Source organism: Cygnus atratus, chromosome 1 (assembly GCF_013377495.2).
Source record: "Cygnus atratus isolate AKBS03 ecotype Queensland, Australia chromosome 1, CAtr_DNAZoo_HiC_assembly, whole genome shotgun sequence".
Taxonomy (NCBI): Eukaryota; Metazoa; Chordata; class Aves; order Anseriformes; family Anatidae; genus Cygnus; species Cygnus atratus.
This window is the reverse complement of record NC_066362.1, coordinates 70,487,227-70,500,949: the sequence shown is the minus strand read 5'-3', so window position 1 is coordinate 70,500,949 and position 13,723 is coordinate 70,487,227. Positions and strand designations below refer to the sequence as shown.

The following is a 13,723-nucleotide window of genomic DNA, read 5'->3' as shown; positions in this document are numbered from 1 at the left end:
TACCATCTGATGTCATGCTGAACAATATATAGGGGTGGCTAGCCGGGGTGGAGGGGGGGGCCGGCTGCTCGGGGATAGGCTGGGCATCGGTCAACGGGTGGTGAGCAATTGCATTGTGCATCACTTATTTCGTACACATTATTACTATTAATACTATTATTATTATTATTATTATTGTTATTATTTTCCCTGTCTTAATAAACTGTCTTTATCTCAACTCACAGGCTTCACTTTCCCGTTTCTCTCCCCCATCCCGGAGAGGGAGGGGGGAGGGTGAGCGAACGGCTGTGTGGTGTTTGGCTGCCAGCCGGGCTAAACCACAACAGGGTATAAAACAAATTAACAAGGCAATGAGAACAAAAGCGTCCACTTGGAAAGTCCATTCAGTGATTTTTGCTAAATGTGTACTGCATAGTAATGTGGTAATCCTCAAAAAGCAAAACAGCGACAATATACTAAAATTAAGCCCCCCCCCGCCCAAACATGATAGCTGAAAGCAAATTTCATTTGTCTGGCTACTATAGAATCTTTTTTTTTTTTTTTTTTTTAAGTATTTCACAAAAATACTGCAAATTATTATTTTGTGTGTGTGTGTTTGAAGGCAAGAAAGTGAAGATTTCTGTTTATACCAAAAACCCAGTGGGATTTGGTGGCTTTTGTATTTCTGTGAGTCCCTTCCCAGAGGTCCAACTGAAGGCAGTTGATTTAAAAAAAAAAAAAATAAAAATGAGTCTAATGGTTCAGGCCTGCTAAAAAAGAGTAAACTTTGTGTTACTTTATGCTGCTGCTTCTCTGTGTCTGCTCAATATGCACAATGAGCAATGTAAAATGGCAGAAAACAAACTCATCAGTATGTTCCCCATGTAAAATTCAAAAAGAAAAACAGTACAATGTGTTAGCTTGAAACTTACACAGAGGCAAGATAGATGGGCCTGAGACTAGCACAAAAAGAGTGTCGAAGGAAGAGGTGGAGCCATGGAAATCTCCTTTTGTTGGCAGTGAACTGTTGAGTTGGTTTAGCTGTTGTGTATGCTAATGGGAAATGTTTTGTGACCAAGCAGCTGTGTGGGAAAGAACAGCGGAAGCATAGTTACTAAGGCAAAAATGTATTTTCACTCATTTCATTTTTCTTTCTTCATGGGTCAAACTGGAATAAATTATGCTAGTGAAATATTTTTTATCCTATAACCACTAAATTGTTGTTGATATGTTTCTAGGATAAACTTAATCTGACTAAATAGCTTCCAAGCCTTTATTATCTCAAGTTCCAAAAAAAAGTGAGCAATCTGAGTATGTGATCTTCCCCTTTGCCTATACAGGCAAAGAAACAAAATCTTTGAAAAGCCTCTTATTTCCACAGAAAGATTACTCAGCACTATTAAGGGCATCTGGCTTCTTTCTCATGTCTTGATTTGAAGAATGGTTATCAGGAGGTGGTGGTGGTGTGTTTTTTTTTTTTTTTTGTCTGTAGCAATATAGAGACTTGGAATTACTTAATAGTATTAATATATATTGTTTTGGTAAAAGAAAAAAAAAGCATGCAGATTACAGAATCACAGAATCGTCTAGGTTGGAAGAGACCTCCAAGATCATCTAGTCCAACCTCTGTCCTAACACTAACAAGACCTCCACTAAACCATATCACTAAGCTCTAAATCTAAACGTCTCTTAAAGACCTCCAGGGATGGTGACTCAACCACTTCCATGGGCAGTCCATTCCAATGCCTAACAACCCTTTCAGTAAAGAAGTTCTTCCTAATATCCAACCTAAACCTCCCCTGGTGCAACTTGAGCCCATTCCCCCTCGTCCTGCCACCAGGCACGTGGGAGAATAGACCAACCCCCACCTCTCTACAGCCTCCTTTAAGGTACCTATAGAGAGCGATGAGGTCTCCCCTGAGCCTCCTCTTCTCCAGGCTAAACAACCCCAGTTCCCTCAGCCGCTCCTCATAAGACTTGTTCTCCAGACCCCTCACCAGCTTTGTTGCCCTTTTCTCTGGACTCGCTCAAGCACCTCCATGTCCTTCCTGTAGCGAGGGGCCCAAAACTGAACACAGTACTCGAGGTGGGGCCTCACCAGGGCCGAGTACAGGGGGACAATCACCTCCCTAGACCTGCTGGCCACACTGCTTCTTATGCAAGCCAGGATGCTGTTGGCCTTCTTGGCCACCTGAGCACACTGCTGGATCATATTCAGCTGCCTGTCAACCAGTATTCCCAGGTCCTTCTCTGCAAGGCAGCTTTCCAACCACTCATCTCCCAGCCTGTAGCTCTGCTTGGGGTTGTTGTGCCCCAGGTGCAGGACCCGGCACTTGGCCTTGTTGAACTTCATACAGTTGACCTCAGCCCATTGGTCCAGCCTATCCAGATTACGTTGTATTTTTTTCCACAAAACCATATAATAGTTTGTAATAAAAAATGTTCCTTTTTATTTTTCTTCCAGCTTCAATAAGGAGAAGAGGCAGGACTTCACAGTTCGTAAGATCGGTAAAAACTGATACTATTTGCAGCTAACTCAGTGGTGTCTTAGAAACTGGTCTAAACTGTAAACCTTAATGGTTTCTACAGAAACACCTTCAAAACAAGGTGAAATGGTCCAATGTGATGAAATTCCAGAACGCACACCTAACTTCTTTAATCTCCTAGCTGTTTTCAGTCTGTGTTCTAAAAAAAACCAAAACCATTAACATGTATCAAGACCATGTGCTACAGGTCTTAAATGTAACACACAGCTACATTTAAAAGAAAAGCAAATGTCTTAATTTTGTTTTCAGTATGAGTTTGCAGGATTTACAAAGTGGTAATGTGATATGATTTTAAAGGCAAGTAGTAAAAGTGGACCAGGTGTAAATTTTTGTTACTTTAACTTCCAAATGTAGATGTAATGATACACTAAAGCAGTCAGACCAGCTGACTGAGTATATCCATTTCTAGATGGATATACTATATCTATACCCTTCTAGATTAAAAAAAAAAAAAAAAAAGGGCTTTGGGAAAAGAAATGGTGGCTTTGTTTTATTTCTTCCCCCTCCACTGGGTGCTTCAGGTACTTCAGGATATTGAGTTGACTATTAAATACTGGTTTGATTCCACTCTCCTTCGATTTAACACAGCACAAGATAATGGCCACATCTTCTTCTTAAGCATTTCTGAAATAAATGCAGTTTTATTATTTATATTGAGAGAGGCCTGCCACTGAAATCTTGAGAGGCTGTCCTTTAAAAATTCCATTGGAAACAAAGACTAATGTTTGATGTTAAGGTGTGTTTTGAAATTTTTAGTGATAGGAATTCCTGAAAATACTATTTTAATAACTTTGTGTGTGTTCCTGCTTTGTCTCACAAAACAGCATCTCTATCAACTTTCATAATTTTCTGTTTGTTAGCATGCATCTCCCAGAACTGAGAGGATGGCTGTCGACCAGGACTGGAGCAGTGTTTATCCAACAGCAGCTGCATTTAAAGCTGCATCTGTGCCTCTCCCGATTCGAATGGGTTTCCCAGTGAAGAGAGGAGTACCTCCACCAAAAGAAGGCAACTTAGAGCTTATAAAGGTAAGGTACCACATTGAACTGGTACGTGTTAACTTTGAAAATTGTTGTTCATTAAGACTGCACTGCTTTGATTAGAATATTTTTATTGGATAATGTTTTCTATAAAAAATAGAATATTATTCTACTTCTAATAGATAGTAGCAAACCTAAGAAAGAAATTCAAGTGAGCCAAATCAGCAGATTTGGCTGAGGTTATCATGACAGTGACTCTTATAATTGGGCTTAAGTCTTATGCTAAATGAGACTTGAGGAGGGCCTTCTTACCTTAATCTTATATTTAATGATTACATTAATGAATGTTGAAAGTGTAATCAGATTTCAGTAATGCCCCTTTATTTATGAATAAAATGCTATTATTTTGGTAACTCTTAATATGTCTATTCTAGATTCCCAATTTTTTGCATCTTACTCCTCCTGCAATTAAGAAACACTGTGCAGCTCTCAAAGGTGAGGATTTGGTTTTGAGTTGTTTTAGCTGTTGTTTTCTTTGGCTTTATTTTTTTGGGGGGGAGGGGAGGGGAGGGCACATTGTTTAAAACAATCTCTGGTATTTTTAAGACAATTCAGAGCGTAACTGTGATGGAGTAGGAAGTGAGATATGATCCACCTCAGAAGCTGGCTATTCATCAGGCTTTGGCTAGTATTGTACTCTTTGATTTTGCTTCATTAAGTCATACAGGTGATAGGCAGGTAAGTCTTGTGAGGTTTCCAGTATACCAGTGAGACTATTAGGTAAAGTGTTTGTAGTGAAGAATTCATAATTTATAGTCTTAAAGAAAATGAATGATGGATATGACTCAGTTCTAAGAAGATTAAAGCCTGGTTTAATCACGGCTAATGGGCAGTCATTCTGGTATGCATTTAAAAAATAGCATTAATAAAAGAAAGGCTGTGTGACAGCAAGGTATGCAGGGGAGATAGAGGATTCAGTGAAGAACAAGAGCACCTCTGCCAGCTAGCCATTTAAGAGAACTTGATGTGGAAGCTAGTGTATGGAGGAGGTGATAAGAGACCTGTCTTGAATTGCCAATATACAAGTGTACACAGCATAGGAACCAGAAGGAATTAGAAATCTGAGGAGTCAGAAATGCAGAGGGAAAGCTTGCTTGATTGAGATGCAGTGTGAAGAATGAGCTGACCTGTTCCAAAAAGTACAGCTTGGATGCAGAACTTTGCTCTGAAGATGCGTGGCAAGCTGGCTGAGAGTTTGAGAGTCAGGATCAGAGAGGAAGCCAAGAAGGATATATTGGTGGGCATCTGCCAAACTGGCTAATTATGAGGAGGAAGTGGATGAACCTTTCTTGAAACAGATTAAAAAAAACCCTCACAGTTACAAGCTTTGATTTTTCATGGGGAACTGCAGCCATCTAAACATGTCCTGGAAGTGTAACAGAATGGGACAGAAACAACCTAGGAGACTTCTGGAGTGCATTATAGATAATGTTTTGATGCAAATCCTGGTCAAACTGACTATGGGAAGGTTCTATTGCATGTGATAGACACAGATAAGGAAGAGCTGGTTGGGGATGTGAAAGCTGCTGGCAGTCCTTGGTTGTGAAAAAAGATGAGGTTCAAGATCTTGAGAGAAGTGAAGAAGGCAAGTAGCATATTGACATCAATTTATTGATGCAAATTATCTGCCAGTTGATGAGGAGAGATGATCTGAATTCATCGTTCACAGACAAGGAAGAATGGTCACATATATGACAGCCTTGGTAATAGTGGTCATGAAACTGTGGAGTTTAAAATCCTGAGAGATGTGTGCAAGACAGACATTGTAATTATGGCCAAGACTTCAGGAGAATGGTTTTGGCTGTTCAGTAGTCTTGGCAGATCTCATGGGAGACTGTCCTGGGGGGCAAAGTGGACAAGGAGGGCTGGTGAATGTTCAAGGACAGCCTCGTTAAAGCACAAGAATGGTCCATTCCAGTCAGCAGGAATTTGAGCAAGTATGTTAGAAGGACATTATGGGTGAGCAGGGAACTCCTGAGTGACCCAAGATGCAAAAATGAAATACAGAGAAAGTGGAAGCAAGTACAGATAGCCAAGGAGGAACAGGATATTTTTCCTTGAAAATCTTGAAGAAGGACAAGAGGGAAGATGCAGGCAACTAACTGCAGGTCAGTCAGCCTTACCATAGTCTTTGGAAGGTTATGAAGCAAACTCTCCTGTAAGCCGCATGCTTCCAAGTATGTGGAAAATGTGCGTTATAAAAAGCTGGATGATGACAGAGAGCACTACTTCAGCAAGTTTTCAGATAATTACAAACTTGGGGGGGGGGGGGGGGCAATGGGCAAAACAGGTGACACAGCTGCTGTTCAGAGAGATGTCAACAAGTAGAAAAAAATCTGCTGCTGAGACCCTCATGAAGTTAAACAAAGACAACTACAAAGTCCTGGGTCTGGGATGGAATAACTCATGCAGATGTACAGGCTGCAGGGGAGCATATGGCTAGAAAGCAGCTTTGCAGAAAAGGACATGTTGGGGCCAGCAAGCCTTTGGAAGTTGAATATGAAACGTTGAAGGAATGAAGGCTAACCGCATGCTGGGTTGTACTAACAAGAGAGTAGCCAGCACATTTAGAATTTTTGTTCCCCCCACTTTATCTGGAACTTGAGACTACAGTTGGAGTACTGTGTCCAGTTCTGAGAAACCCAGTACAGAAAAGACTGAGATACTGGAGCAAGTCTAGCAGAGACCCTGCCGTTATCTGAATGAATATGGTTTCATTAAAAACTACTACTAAAACATCTGTTACAATAATTTGAGGGGAAAAAATATATGTTACTTGGATTGTTTTCCTTTTATTATACAGATTTCTGCACTGAATGGCCAAGTGCTTTGAACAGTGATGAGAAATGTGAACAGCATTTTCCTGTTGAAATTGAGACAGTGAATTATGTTTCTGCAGGAACGTCTATTCGTAATCCCAAAGCAAGAGTGGTAACTCTAAGAGTAAGTAGTACTGTGGTAAAAACCAACCTTTGTTTTAAAAAGCCAAATGCTTGGCTTTCTTTTCAAAACATTTACAAGTATGATACTTTGTAGGGGAGTATGGGAAATAGTTCATTGAATGTCCAGAAAAAGCAGTGGTGAATTTCACTAAATATATTGCAGCACATTAAAATTGAGGTTTTAATGATATGGATATGTATTTATAAATGAAGATTGAGCTCTGATATAGGCAAAATAGCATACATTCTGAAAAATCAGCTTTTCCACGAGTAGATGCTTCTGAGTTATCACTTAGTGTGGGGCTGCATGCTTTACTTTACTGAAAATATCACCAACCTTTTCCGAAGAGATTTTTTTTCTTTTGGTGAGAAATCTCAGTTAAATTATACCTGAGGTCTGAGGACCTTGTTTTTGGCTTTGACTTTTCATCATTGTCCATGGCTGTTTTACACTGCATATAATCAGAGAACTGTTATGTCGGAAGTTGTTTCATGTAGTTGACTGGTGCTGTAGTCATGGGGATCTCAACTAACCATTGTCCAAATAAGTATTTAGTCTTTCATAATACTGTTGATTCAGTCTTCTGTGACTTACGATGCTTAATATTAATTTGCTAGAATATGATGGAGACAAATCTGGAATCAGTAGTTTGTCCAAAACCATGCTAAATATTTAATTCCTAACTTGAAAAGGCAAAATGCAGGAGAAGAGACAGTAGTGTTAGGAACAAAAGGCGAAGAGCCAGAGGGGGAAAGGAGAGTCTGTTTTCTAATTCCGCTTTATACTTGCCCTGCGGAACTGGAAAATCTTTTCAGCTACCTGTTTATCTAGTTGTTTTTTCAATGAGCTCTCATTAATATATTTACTGAGTGAAGACATTACACATTTCTGTCAGGATTTACTTTAATTAACTTGGTGGGGTCATATGGATATATTTAAACCAAGATCACCTCTTTCTGCGTATTACTAGTTTATTGGTTGTAAGTGGTGTGTTTACTTGTTTTAACCTTCATATTTGTAGATGCATATCTGTATTAATGAATAGTGTTCTTTTATACATTTTGGTACAGATAAACACATGATAATATTCAGGGAAGAAAAACTTTAAAAATCTAGGAAGCAGTGTTGTAAAAAAAAAAAATTGTGAACTCAGAAATTGTGAACTGTGTGTACATATATTGTGGATTTTTTTCTTGTTTTAAGCATTTTTGATGAGGGATGGCCCTAACTCTATACTTTAGTCATGTTTAGTACTAACCCAGGTAAAGCAAGCTAGTATTTCTTGTTTCAGCATCAGCTGGAATTGACTTGTAAAAATTGATTATTTGCAGTTTTTCCTAAGCTGCTGCTGATGATGATACAAGGAAGAAGAGCCCGAATAGGCTTCCTTACATTGCTTTTTTTTAAACACCAGTAATTATTTCAAATGTAGTCTAAATTGAATTTTCTCTTTTGTGCTGAGTTATGACATAATTGGAGCATCTCTAGATTTCTTTGTTTTTAAATATGAATTAGAAATATATGTCACCCTAAGCCTTTTTATGGTTTTCTTTTTTTTTTTTGATTTGGTGAATGAAATTGTTTTGTGTCAGATAAAGCAAACTAATGCTGGACATCTGGGCTGGTGGTTTTCAGTGTGCTGAAACATGCTATTAATTTCAGAAGTCACAAAGTTGTATGTTTGCCACAGAGCTGTGTCTGAAAGCCATTGGAGCGTTATTTCTTTACGTGAATATTAGAGAAAGACAATGTTAAGAAAGTATTTCTCAAAAACTCAGCAATTTGTGTGAGCATTGCCAGACAGCAGTGAGGGCAGGCTGTTCTGAAAGCGAAGGCAATGCAGAAGCAGCAAAGCAGGCAGGGAAGTGAACTCCCCAAAAGGGTGCAGTTACTACCTGGGCAAGGTAGTAGAACTGGCCTGGTGATAGTCACCTTGTCCATCTGGTGCTCCAGTAATCACCTGACAAGTCTGTAGTGATAAGGCAAGCTTGAGGTCAAATAGGGAAGTCAGTGGACCAGGATTAGGTGTGGTGACAATAGCCAGAGTCAGCCAACATCTTGGTGATTGTCAAGTAAATCCATAGAGATGCAGTACGTGTGAGGTCAGGCCAGTGAGTTAAAGATGTTGGTCAGGATCTGCATCAGTGAAGGCCATGGCCAGGCACAGGCATAGCTGCATTGTGGCTTAGGCAAAGACTGAGTCTGAGTGTCTCAGCTTAAATGCAGCTTCTGTGTGAAGCTACAAATGAAACTGACAGCTTTTTTCTTATGAAAGAAGTTTAAGTAGAAATATTCTATCTCAGCTTCTCTGAGAAGAAATGTATTAATTGAATATTCAGATTTATACATACCTTGTGTTAAAAAGCTTTTGACTAGTGATATAATTGTAATAAATTCTACAAGTGCATACTTAATAGCTATGCTTTTAATTCCTGATAAAAGATACACCTAACCATATCTCAAAATATTTTTCAGGGTGAAGATATTGAATTTCTCCAAATAATTAAAAGTATTTTCTTTTGTATTCCAAGGTTAAACTTTCTAACCTGAATTTGGATGACCATGCAAAGAAGAAGCTTATTAAACTTGTAGGAGAGCTGTACTGCAGGGACACAGATATACTCACTATTACAACAGACAGGTATGGTTGCAGGAAGGAAAAAATGCCATTAGCAGTAGCTGCAGTGCAGAAAGCATAGTATCTCTTCTGGGTGTATATCCAGTTAATGTCTTTGCAACTTGCGTCTTTGTTTTTTTTCTCTTTCTCCAGGCTAAAATGTGTATTTAGATGTACCAATACTGCTATTTATATGTGTTAAAATTTTAGTGGACAGATCACATATTGTGAAACCTAATATACGTTTAATATTATCAGATATTGAAGCCCAGTGTTTAGAAGTATTTTATTATTATAGTTTCAATATTTCACAAATAGCTTCTGTTACTTTTAACAATGATCTGAAGAGGTTCAGGCAAGAAAAATGAGGTCATCAGTGCCCTGACCGTTTTCAGTGTTTTCATGTTCTAGATTTAAACAAATCACTCTAGTTATTCAGAGTTATGATCAGAAATCTGCAATGGAGAAATTTGTTTTGTTTGATTTCTGAAGAGTTTATATATGTATACCTAAATTCATAATACACTTTAATTCACAGCTGCATTCACTGTTCGGAAAAAAAAAATATTGGTCATCTTTTCTGTTTGCTTTTTTTTTACCATTAGTATTTGTTTTCCCATTCTTATTTTCTACTGAAGGACAGAGAATTACTGCTTTATTTCTACGTGAATTAAATATTAAATGGATGAAATTGTGTAACTCTTTTAAACAGACTAGACTTAGAAGTCTGTGTAGTTTCCTGGCACCACTTGGTCTACAAACAGTTTAATTTCTGTGGCAAAACTTACTTGGTGGTTAAAACATCAGGATAGCTGAAAGGAGCTTAACCTCTAGGGCTTTTGTGAATGGTCTTATGCAGCATTTCTGGAGGATTTTTTAATGTGCTTATTGATGTTTCACTTTTTCTAGTAAACTTTAAGGCCCAAGCTCTGAGCAGTATCCATTTCTTTAATAAAGGATTTTCCATACTGATCTTCAGATTACTTTTAAACTGAAGTTCTTCAGTAAACAGAAGAATAAGGACGAAAACTGAGTCCTTTTAAAAGTTTATTTGATAGAATATTCATAATCCTTAACCGTTCAGATGAGTGTTCTTAGGGTGTCTCAGAGGTAGTCTCATATGATTCAATCTGTTTTGTATTCATTTCTAAGATACATCTTGGATCAAAAAATATGTACAGTCTACTAGATTTATTTCTGATGACTAGTTTTGTAACAGACAACCTGTATCCGAAGTTTCAGAAACTAACTTCAGGGAAATTCACATTATTACTTGTTTTTAACTTAAAAAATAGCAGGGAATTGTATCTGGAAGTGATACAGCTTTTTAAATTGCAAAGTAATATCATGAGTATTTTTATAAAAGTTTGTCAATGCAGGTTGGAAGTAGAAATATAAATAGTTCTTTTTCAGAAATGTGAAACAAACATGATTAATTCAGAGTTAACTAGGGTCACCTACTAGTTCCAGCTGGAAAACTGTTTGAACATCCATTTTTATATCTTGATTTGAGCATAAATCCACATGCTCATGATAATCAGAAAATGGAAATAAGTGTTTTATTATGTTGTGACTACACTAATTCTTAGTATGTATGATTCTCATCGATTCTTAAGACAACTTCAGAAGTTCACTTTTTTTTGTACCTTATATCATTGAAGTATATAGTACCATAGACAGTCTAATCCGCTGTAAGTCAGTACTACTGCTGAAAGGATTTCTCCCTAAACTATAAAGATGGAAAAACAGAAGTACTCTTTTTTTTTTTTTTATCAGTTTCTGTCCTTGACCTAGTTCACTGCAGGGCTTCTGGAACTGACCGGAGAGAAAGCAGGGAGGAAAAAGGGAAGTAGGAATACTTCTCTGAGTAGCAATGCCGATAATGGTCCTCTGAGTAGCAGTGCCAATTTTTGTCTAATTAAACTCATTATACAGCTATAAAATCATTTGGGATTACTTGTGTGGGTCTGTTCTGTTTAGAATTGAACTGGATTCTGTTGACTTTGCTTACTGTTTGGTTCCTCAGTGAGCTAGTAAGCAATACCTGGGAAATTGTTGTGTTCAGGACAAATAGTCTCCTAGGTCTGAGCGTAAGGGTTGTTCCTTCTGTGCCTGCTATCAGTCACTCTAGAAAAGAGAGAGAGGAGCTCTTGCTTATCAAAAAGATGTGAAACATAACAGCCTGCTGGAAGAAGTGTGTGTGAGAAAAAAGACAGGAGGTTATTGGAGATCAACATAAGGAAGAGATTAATGTCATCAAAGTCTCAGCAGTTAGTTTTGATGGCTAATTTTAAGAAATACACTGTTTTTGTAGCGCTGTGCCTAATCCCAACAAATTGTGATTGTTTTGACATACAGCTACATGGACTTAAACTTTTCTTCTTAAATCATTGACTAGATTTTCTGTTCTGAACCATATCTAATGGATTTTTTCACTATCTTCCTCCCTTCGGGTCTGGCAGAAAAATTGAGATTATTAGGCTGACCAGACTGATGTATGTTGTGTTCAACTTTGGCTATCTCTGGTAAAGGGCAAAGTGGAATCCAAGATATGTTAGTCTGGTTTTTAATGGTTCCTGAAGATCTGTAAGTTCTTTTTGTATGTTTTCCTTCAGACTTGCAGATGCTCATCCTTCCACGTCCTTAATAGTCATGCTTCTATTACGATGTTATTCTTGAGTATGTGTAATTCAGAAATGTATGTGAATCAAACACACATTCCTGTAAGATTTCTTAGGTTACAGATCAGAAAATTTGGTAAATCTAGTATTTTGTTCAAAAGTGTATTATGGTGACTTGGTTTCAGAAACACTAGCTTTGTTTGTGTTTTTTTCAGGTGCCCACTAAGAAGACAGAACTATGATTATGGAATACACCTCCTCACAGTTTTGTACCATGAATCTTGGGTAAGCAGTTCAGAAAAATCTCCCACATGTGCTCACTCCCTGTCCCATCATCCCCTTCTCCTACCTTCCTCTCATCTTCATAAACTAAACATTAATTGAAACTTGTGGAAAGTTCTGTGACTGTGCACAACTTAGGGCAAACTATGTCAGACTCTTCCTCTTCCTTACCACCTTTCTTCAAATTCAGTGGAGATGTTTGTTTGAATCTTCAACAGTCATCTTAGACTTCATTTCTTTAACTTTACAAATGCTATGCTGTTTTTTGTATATGTTGTATCTATACGTAGAACGTTACATCAGAAAGTTTAAATTTTTTAGAAGTAAACTTTCCTTGAAAGGCATAAACTTTTGAATTTATCTGAATTGACAAAGTAAGCTGATTCAAATTAAGTTTCAGAAGCAACTGGATATCACACTTGTCATAATGCTGTTTGTTTGTTGGAATAGATTCACTAGGAGAAGAGCTTTGTATGTGAAAGTAAGTATGTAAATCAGGCTGAAAAAGAAACTGGTATAGAGACGCATGGTAGTTAGAGGAAGGATTCATAAGCACATTTGTATAGTTTTTATTGGACTCAACAAAAAAGAAAAAGACCTTGAAGCAAAAGCATATTAGGAAGCATCTTGAAGTATCTAGGAATTACTGGATGTGTTCTAGCTTTAGTAACTAGAAAACAAAGCAGACACATGAATAAAATACAGTATCTAATCTCTTGCTTGTATGTTAAAATCATTATGGTCTAGAAGATGTTGATTCCCAGTAGCAAAGCAGATTGAAATTGTTTTTGTTTTCTTTAGTGTCTTACCTGGGCAGTGAAATAATACCCTGGAGAAAATTGTGACCTATTTCTTTACAGTTTGCTTCTTTTCTGAAGTTAGTTAATTTCTGACCTTAGTACTTGGTTTCCAACAATAAGCCTAAAACTGACCCAAAGTGTAGCAGAAAACACCCTCATTCTTAGGATTCTTTTAGTTTGGCAGCATGCTGGGCTACCTACGTACAGTGTTCAAATAGAAATTGAGATTCCAGAGAAATGGTGTACTCCGTGATTGTCACCTCTTGCCTACGCATTTGTTAAAATGACCAGCTTTAAAGATAAAAACAAGTCTATTTGAAAAAGCAAAAGGGCATGTTTTCAACATGAAATTTATAAAAACTGAAATACAGTGTAGTGTCTAGATCTTGTCCAATTCCAAACTCTTTCTATTGTATAGAATCTATCTTTTCTTGGAATTTTCCTGGTCTGTAGTAAACTATAGCTGCAATATAGAAGTATTCTGCTTTTTAAATACTCTCTCATAAATTTTACCTCAAGCCAGAAGGAGTAAGGACTGAGACTCCTTTTCTGAGCTCCATTTTGCTCAGAAAAGGGACACCATCCCCACCTTCTGTTAGTTTTAGGGTTTCGTTGTGTCACAGTTAGTGTCCTGAATAGAAATAGTTATTGCATCTATTTACCAAAATATTTCTTCCAAAATGAATGCATTGTGAACTTTTCTGTAATCACTCAATATAAGATGTATTTGGAATTTTTTCAAGTAGTTCATTTTGTTAAATTGTTATATAACTGAAATAACCAACGTAGATACCAATTTATTGATATTTCATTACATTTCTTAGGTAGTCCTCTCAAAATAGTAAGACATCTTCAGGCCTTAGCTCTTTTACAGTGATTTCTTTGGATTTCTCTG

The 13,723-nt window shown here is 37.5% G+C and overlaps 1 protein-coding gene across 1 annotated transcript in view; it reads left to right on the top strand.

Annotated features, from left to right (window-relative positions):
* Positions 1–13,723, top strand: part of MRPS35 (mitochondrial ribosomal protein S35) — a 28,094-nt gene that overhangs the window by 1,121 nt on the left and 13,250 nt on the right. Inside the window, exons 2-7 of the mRNA XM_035550802.2 lie at positions 2,444–2,487; positions 3,386–3,553; positions 3,940–4,000; positions 6,369–6,508; positions 9,040–9,149; positions 11,962–12,031. Coding sequence (XP_035406695.1) covers positions 2,444–2,487; positions 3,386–3,553; positions 3,940–4,000; positions 6,369–6,508; positions 9,040–9,149; positions 11,962–12,031 — 593 coding nt within the window. The remainder of the gene's footprint in view (positions 1–2,443; positions 2,488–3,385; positions 3,554–3,939; positions 4,001–6,368; positions 6,509–9,039; positions 9,150–11,961; positions 12,032–13,723) is intronic.